The 7,574-nt window shown below is 37.2% G+C and overlaps 2 protein-coding genes across 4 annotated transcripts in view; one reads left to right on the forward strand and one right to left on the reverse strand.

Annotated features, from left to right (window-relative positions):
* The window catches only part of clip3 (CAP-GLY domain containing linker protein 3), a 769,717-nt gene that overhangs the window by 599,333 nt on the left and 162,810 nt on the right, over positions 1-7,574 (forward strand). The gene's annotated exons all lie outside the window — the stretch shown is intronic.
* eml2 (EMAP like 2) overlaps positions 4,983-7,574 on the reverse strand; it is a 22,994-nt gene continuing 20,402 nt past the window's right edge. For all 3 annotated transcript variants that reach the window (XM_079886005.1, XM_079886006.1, XM_079886007.1), the window contains 5 exons: positions 7,065-7,162; positions 6,862-6,949; positions 6,675-6,770; positions 6,367-6,497; positions 4,983-5,723 (listed from right to left, as the gene is read on the reverse strand). In XM_079886005.1, the coding sequence (XP_079742131.1) occupies positions 5,598-5,723; positions 6,367-6,497; positions 6,675-6,770; positions 6,862-6,949; positions 7,065-7,162 (539 nt within the window). In that variant the 3' untranslated portion in view covers positions 4,983-5,597. The remainder of the gene's footprint in view (positions 5,724-6,366; positions 6,498-6,674; positions 6,771-6,861; positions 6,950-7,064; positions 7,163-7,574) is intronic.

Genomic DNA, 7,574 nt, shown 5'->3' on the forward strand with positions numbered 1-7,574 from the left:
CAGCTTTTGTACCTTTTTTTCTGAGAGTGTATCTATCCGTCCGTCCGTCCGTCCATCTTCAAAGCTTTTTAAACTTTTCAAAACTTTCAAACAAACCTTTTTTTAGGCCAACATTCAAAATTTCCATTTATTTTAATTTTACTTTCTAATCTTCAGTACTGCATCCTCAGTTGAGATTAAGGAACTGAATTGGCAATAAGGCATTCTCAATTCAATTCTGAATGGCACACAACCCTGTGGTCTGGTGCATGAAATCCAAACTGCACACGCTCTGTTGTAAGCCGTTGTATTGTTTTCACATATTTTCACCCATTCCATTAATATTTCTGAAAATATCAGTGAAAATCTCATCACTCTGACTTGAATCTATAGTGTAACATCAATAAGCACTGATGTGCTGAAGGCATGCTGTGAAGAAATCCAATTACACTATTATCAACCCTCAGTGTCACATCCATAAAGTATCTGCAGTGTTCAGGCAAAATGTGAGTGCAAAAGAATGGTGGTCAACGCCAGCATGGGATGGATTTACATTTTCAGCTATAAGTTGATGAAATCAGGGAGAAATAACTGTAGTGTCAGCAGATATTTCACAGCATATATAAATCAGCATTGGGAATAGGGGAAGTGGAATTTATATCTGTGAAGTGGACAGAACCCATTACACACTTGCATTAGGACACTGTTCTGCAGCATGTTTAGGGACATCTAGAATTCCCTTCCTCCCTGACGCTGACTTGCAATCCCAGATGACAGCATTGCTTATTTTCTGTTCTGTCACCTCGTCTCCAAGGAGCAGACTGAAAACTGGGTTCAGGATGAGACAAGCCTGGAATGTCAGGTCACAAACTGGAGTCTGGGTGGCTACAACAGTCTAGTCCATAACAGAGGTCAGTATTCCAGAAACAGAACACATTATATAGTGATTATATTTTGTATATTTTATGCCTAACAGATCACTAAAAATATTTGAATTATATCTGTTATATATAAACACAAGATAACAAAGTAGTCCAAATGTTCCTGATATATTAATAAAGCAGCGCTGATACAAAAGATTATATGAAAATTACTTTCTTTACCCCTTGCCCTCCTCTCTGTTGATAACCACAGACTGAATGCTGCTTTGTTCTGCCTCTATAATGTAAACAGCATGAACAGCGAGGCACAAAGATGGCATGTAATTTATTTAACCCAACAGTCATAAAAATTTTAATGAACATCGTTACTGCTCTTAATGCTAATATAAAGAAAGAGTGTCAACTTACAGTGGGTTCCGATCCGAATGAGTCCATTACCATATAATTATATTAGATTGCTTTACACAGAATGCATTTTCGCATTCCACTGCACTGCTTTTACCTTGTATATTGATATGTAAACATGCTCTAGATGGACGTGTTTGACCATGGCGCTCTCATCTCGCGCATGACACAACGTTCTAAAAACACAGGCTCAAGTTAAAATAAGTTAATCTTTTAGGCTACAAAAAATGCTTCTTTTTCCCCATTCCACTGCCCACATCTTGCGTTTTTTTTAACACAAAAATGTGTTCTGTGTGAATGGCCCCTTAGTATGAATAATTCCAAACCAAACAACAACTTTAGGAAAATCTTTAAGGAAAAAAAAAAAAGTAGCTTATCACCCAGTTTTCTGTTTAAAGACTATTCTTATTTTATATGGAATATTGCAGTATTTATTATAAATAACTATGTAAAATTTTGGTAAAATTTTTTTTTTAAATTCATGTGTCCTAGTAATCGTCTAATCAATGACACTGATACTGTGAATATGCAAATGAGGACGTTAATCAAGGGATTAGTAGCATAATGTTCAGTGTGAAACATCAGTTTATGAGTAGGCTACCCAAGATTAATTGTTAAAGTATGAGCAGTGTGAAACATGAAGCAAGATATCTCAGGGTTGCGTGGTATTTTTCCCCAAACCAGTTCAGTGGAAACTCTGCACAGCCAATTCTGAAAATTTCATTTGTCATGTCAATTACAGTGCTGACTGCCCACACCAAACACTAATCCCTAACCCTATCCGTAGCCAAACCTTAACCAATTAAATTAGCCTAGTAATTACTGAGTAATTCCCAAATGGGGGTATACATTCCCAAGAGGGGATGTGAGCAGGTTCCATGGGGTAGCTACGCGAAAAAATATTGATTTTGATTGGTTTGTTATGCTTAGGCGGATCCAAATTGTAGCACTTTTTACTGTACCAATCTATTTTTATCAGAGGTGGACAAAGTACACAACTTCCTTACTTGAGTGAAAGTACAGACACTACTGGTCAAATATTCCATTACAAGTAAAAGCTGATTTTTACTTACTGTAAGTAAAAGTACAGAAGTACTTGAGTATCAAAAGTAAAAAGTAAATGTCAATGCATTGTTTTATTATTGTTGCATAGTTGTATGTAATAAGTACCTTATGCCTCTGAATATATGCCTGCCTACCTACCCTCATATCAATATCAAATTTATTTCTAGAACACAGTTCCAGTGGGATTGAATGTGAGCTTGAATAAGTGCACTCAATAACGTCCACGATTGTTTCGGACACCCAAATGGCTGTTCCCTCAAATAGTGCCTATTTAAAGTTTTTTGGCTTTTAGTATGAATATGTTAGCCTTACTGTTATAAGCTAGTGTGCTCCAAAACAATGACAAATTTTGCATTTAGAAGACCAAACCCAACGTTGAAAATGAAAATCAGATTGATGTCAAAATCCAACGTCAGATTGACGTTAATCTCCAACGTTGGACAGACGTTGTATTGTGGTTGAAAATCGTGTTGACGTCAGAAACCAACATCAGTCGGGTTCTAACCCGACTTTCATTTCCAACTAAAATCCAACGTCGGTTCGATGTTGACGTCAATCTGACGTCAGGTTCTTATGTCAACTCGACTTTGATTTCCAACCAAAATGCAACCCCTGCAACCAAAATCATCCCCTGACTGACGTTACTACTTTCTACTTGAGGACCTTGACAGAAATGTAGTGGAGTAAAAAGTACGATATTTGTCTTTCAAATGTTGTGAAGTTAAAGTAAAATGTTTCCAGAAAAAATAATACTCAAGTAAAGTACAGTACTCAAGTAAATGTACTTTGTTACTGTCCACCTCTGATTTTTATGAACCACTGAACCTAGCATATAGGACAATTCACACCGAGCAGCCCATTTCATGACACGGTTTCTAGGCCGCAACAGAGGGTGTGTTATTGCGGACTTAAGGCCTTGATTAGAGATAGGCCTACTGCCCAACATAATCCAAATTTTGAGCAAATAGATCTCTATTAATTTATGCGCATCCGTGCTCTCGTTTTGTTCATAGTAAGATGGTGACGCAGAAAGGAAATAGGTTATAGTATAGGCCTACATAAACCGGAATTTGTAACATGCAAGTAAGTGTGCAAAAGGTTCCTGTGCGCATGCACATTTTTTCTTGTGCACACACGAAAGTCTGTATATTTGTTATTTTTGCAAAGATCCTTTTAGGGCTCTGTAATATTCGAAAGCAAAACATGTGAAAAAAAAAAAGTGCTAATCTGCCACCATCTACTGGTTATAGTGGTAATCTGACGTTTTTTTTTTTTTTTTAATAAAAGTGTTGAAATTATTGAAATTTAGAATGTCTATTTTGCCCAGTCTTTTTTACCCAAAACATTGATTATTTGGTTTAATTTCGATGAAGGAGTTGCTACTTGAGCATTACTGATGGGGGTTGTGAGGGTAGGCCTACTTAAGGTTAAAAAGTTTGGGAACCACTGTTCTAGAGCCGTTAGTATCCTAATAAAAACAATACAGTTTTGATTTTACTGATTAACGTTTGACATCTTGGGACAAAATTTATTTCTAGCAATATAAAAGGGCAAAAGGGGATAGAACTAGGCGCAACACATTTATTGGACAGATGCCTCCATTTTTCATGACTTAAAAGCAGGTCTATTTTGAGCTTCCATTGGCTTTAATCTCGGGCTGAAAACACTTGACGTAGCTGCTCATCACAGCAGTAGAGCAAGCTCCATCCGGCTAATTCTTCTCAAGAAGTGTTTGTCTAAAAAGAAGAGAGAACAGCTTTTCATTCCACTAAGCAGCAGATATTATTTCCCCCTCCATTCAGGAGCTGGAGAGCTGTAGATTAGAGCTCCCACACACAAGCGTTTTAAAAGCCAATATCTACTGTGTCGTTGCTGAGCAACCAATTATCCAAGATTTGCACTTCCTCTCTGAATGTTGTTTGCTATTAATGTTAGGAATATATTTTGTTTATTCTAGGGCACTGACTGTGAAGTATGTCGAGATGAAGATATGCCAGCTTGTTGCACAGCGTATCAGATAATTTGATTGCTGCAATGCTCAATTAATTATTAATCGTCAGATAAAATCTTTGATTATAAGACGGAGGCATTTTCACAGTGTAAACTAATGGCAGAACTCACCCTGCCTCAGTTGTGTGCTCAGCTATAACAACATAGAAAAGGGTGGATGGGTGTAACGAATATTGCTAAAACACTTTCCCCCATTCAATTCCAAAGACACTTACAGTATGATTAGAGAAAAGGAAGGAAGGAATGAAAGGACAGATGTTCTGCAATTTCATCCTTTGCCACAATTCATGCTTCAAGGAATTACTAGGACAGTCTATTCATGTACCCACACACATACTGAATAAGACTTTGCATGAGGAAAAAGTATGAAATACTTTAATTAACACCAAATAACTATTATTTGCCCAAAATATGGCCAGATACACACATTGCATAAGTTATGTTCTGGCCTGGATGTCAACACTTGAAATTGTAGATGGTGCAGGTGGCTGTTTATGCTGTAAAGTTTTAACTGATGACCTTTCCGACAGTCTCCATGTAAATGTTGGCTGTAAATACAGAACATATTCCTAAATAAGCCTCAACTAGGAGATAGAAAAGCAAAGCCATGACTAAAGAAACAGCAACAGAGCTTTACTCGTCATTTTGTTAATAGGTCATAGCAGTTATTATGGTATATATAATAGAAACTACTATAGCTTGATATATAATTTTTTCAAGACACATTTTAAGAGTAAATTCATTGCTATATGGCAAACTTTATTAACAAATAAAAGGCAAAGCACAGCTTAAGTTCTCCCCTAGATATGCATCAAAAGCCAAGTGCCACAGCATTATTATATATTTCCAATATTAAAATACAACCTCCACTAAGTGACAGCATTATATATTTCTATAGGCTTCAGCAACACAAATAAACGCAGCTAAAACTCTTTAAATAGGCTTAAATAGTGTCAACAGTAGACAACATGCTTCTTCTGCACCAGAGCTCCTTCTAGTGGTGATTCAGCAAAGCGTACAATTGACTTAGCCAATTATCACCAATTTAAGCTCAGCCTCAACCCCTCAAACAATCATGGTAATTACACCCCGACAAGAGAGAAAACTGACTCTGTACCAGCACTTAATGGAAAACCTAATAAAATAGTACACAGTACAGGCAAACAGGACAGCAGGAAAGGGAATTAGGCACAGCAGTGCTGCCCTCTAGTGGGCAGGAGTCTACAGTGAGGTTGCAGCAGGACGGCTCAGATGTGACTAAGCGAGCACCCATTGAAGAATGCTGGTGTCTTTCCCACCAGTAGAAATAAGATGACTGTCATCATGGAGAAAGGCAACGTTGGTCACATGGCTGCTATGCCCACCATAGACATGGCTGGGAGCCTGCGGAAGAAGGGAAAAAATGTTTTACAGGAGTATGATTTGATTGTAGGGGTGTAACAATATATCACAATACAAAACCGTAACAATATGTATCATGGATAGTGACAATATGTATCGTGGATAGTTCACCCAAAATAAAAATTACTGTTTGAAAAAAAGAAGAACGTTTTCAGAGTTTTAGTGTCAGTACTACATTAAACTATTATATATAATGTTGAATATAATGAATAATAATGCAATGGGGGAATATTTATGGGTCCTGATAATGCCAAATGTCTGATGTAACCAGTAAAAAGTGGCCTACATTATTTTAAATATATCTAGTGAGTGACAAGCATTTTCATCTAAAATAATTCTGTATTTTCAGCTTCAGAATCATGAATATTTTTATTCTGGTGTCACCACGGTCCTGTGCATCAGCACAAAGTCCAACCCTATTCATTTACACCCACAATGTAAAACCAAATTAGGCATTTTAATCAACAGTACATTGTTGGTTAACCTTTCATCATATGTCTTGGAGTATCGCAATAATATAGTATCATGAGTTCAGTATCGTGATATGTATCGAATCGTGACATGAGGGTATCTTTACACCCCTATTTGATTGAGTGAAAAATTTCGCAAAAAAAGAAAAACTCACCCTTGGCTGGGAACAGGGGTTAGAGAACAAGTGCACTTTGCCAAAATCATCAGCTGAGGCAAGGAGGTTATTGTCATGTGATCTGCATACAGCATTAATGTCTGTGCCATCAGCACCCTCTGGCCAGATCCCTTAAAATGAAACAAAGCAACAAAATATCATAAAATAAAAAGGAAAGGGACGAGAAGAGGAAAAAGTGTTAATGTGACAATATCCCAAAACTATTATTTCACAGCCATTTCCAGGAAAAATAATTAAATGGAAGCAGATCTTTTTTTCTTTTCTTTTATGTGTACGGTGTGACTTACCAAACACATTGAAACCCAGCACACAGGTGGAGGTGGCCCACTCTAGATTACGCACTGCATCTGCACTAGTTACATGCTTCCCACTGGATGCTTCCCCTTTTCAACAGGAAACATGACACCAGCCATTAAAACAATGACATATGAGCTCCATTCACTGACAAAGCTGTTAGCTGAGAAAACAACTCACAGTATAAGATCTCATAGTCGCCTGAGTTGGTTACAATAAACTGGCTGTTGGTGGACCAGTCGAGATGAGTGACAAAGCTGGAGTGTCCCTACGGATGCAAGACATGGTATTAAATGAGTGCTAATGGTCCCTAATTGATTACCATTGAAATAAAAAATGAGATTTTTGAAGAGATGCTGAAGTAATTTCTCTGTTAAACTCACAGTGCATTTGCCAACACGGCTGTATTTCCTGCCATTCTCAGTAACGGAGTAGATGTAAACAAAGTTGTCATGGGAACCCACGGCCAGGTACGCCCCATCTGTGAGATAGAGGATGTCAGAGGTGATTTTGGACATACACTACCGTGTAAAAATACTGTGGTCAGTAAGAAAAATGTATTCTTTTTATTTCAAAGGTGACAGTTAAGACATTTTTAATGTCAAATAAATGCAGTTCCTTTGAACTTTCTATTTATTAAAGAACCCTGAAAAAAAAGTATGACCGTTTCCACACAAATATTAAACAGCAAAACTGTTTTCAACATTGACAGTAATAAGAAATGCAACTGTTTTTGTTTTTTTGTGATGGTTGTTCTTAAGTCCCTTGTTTGTCCTGAGCAGTTAAACTGCCCAATGTTCTTCAGAAAACTCCTTCAGGTCCTGCAAAATCTTCAGTTTTCCAGCACCTTTTGCATATTTGAAACCTTTCCAGCAGTGACTTTATGATGCTCC

This window comes from Squalius cephalus (genome assembly GCF_949319135.1).
Source record: "Squalius cephalus genome assembly, chromosome: 11".
In the NCBI taxonomy this organism is placed as follows: domain Eukaryota; kingdom Metazoa; phylum Chordata; class Actinopteri; order Cypriniformes; family Leuciscidae; genus Squalius; species Squalius cephalus.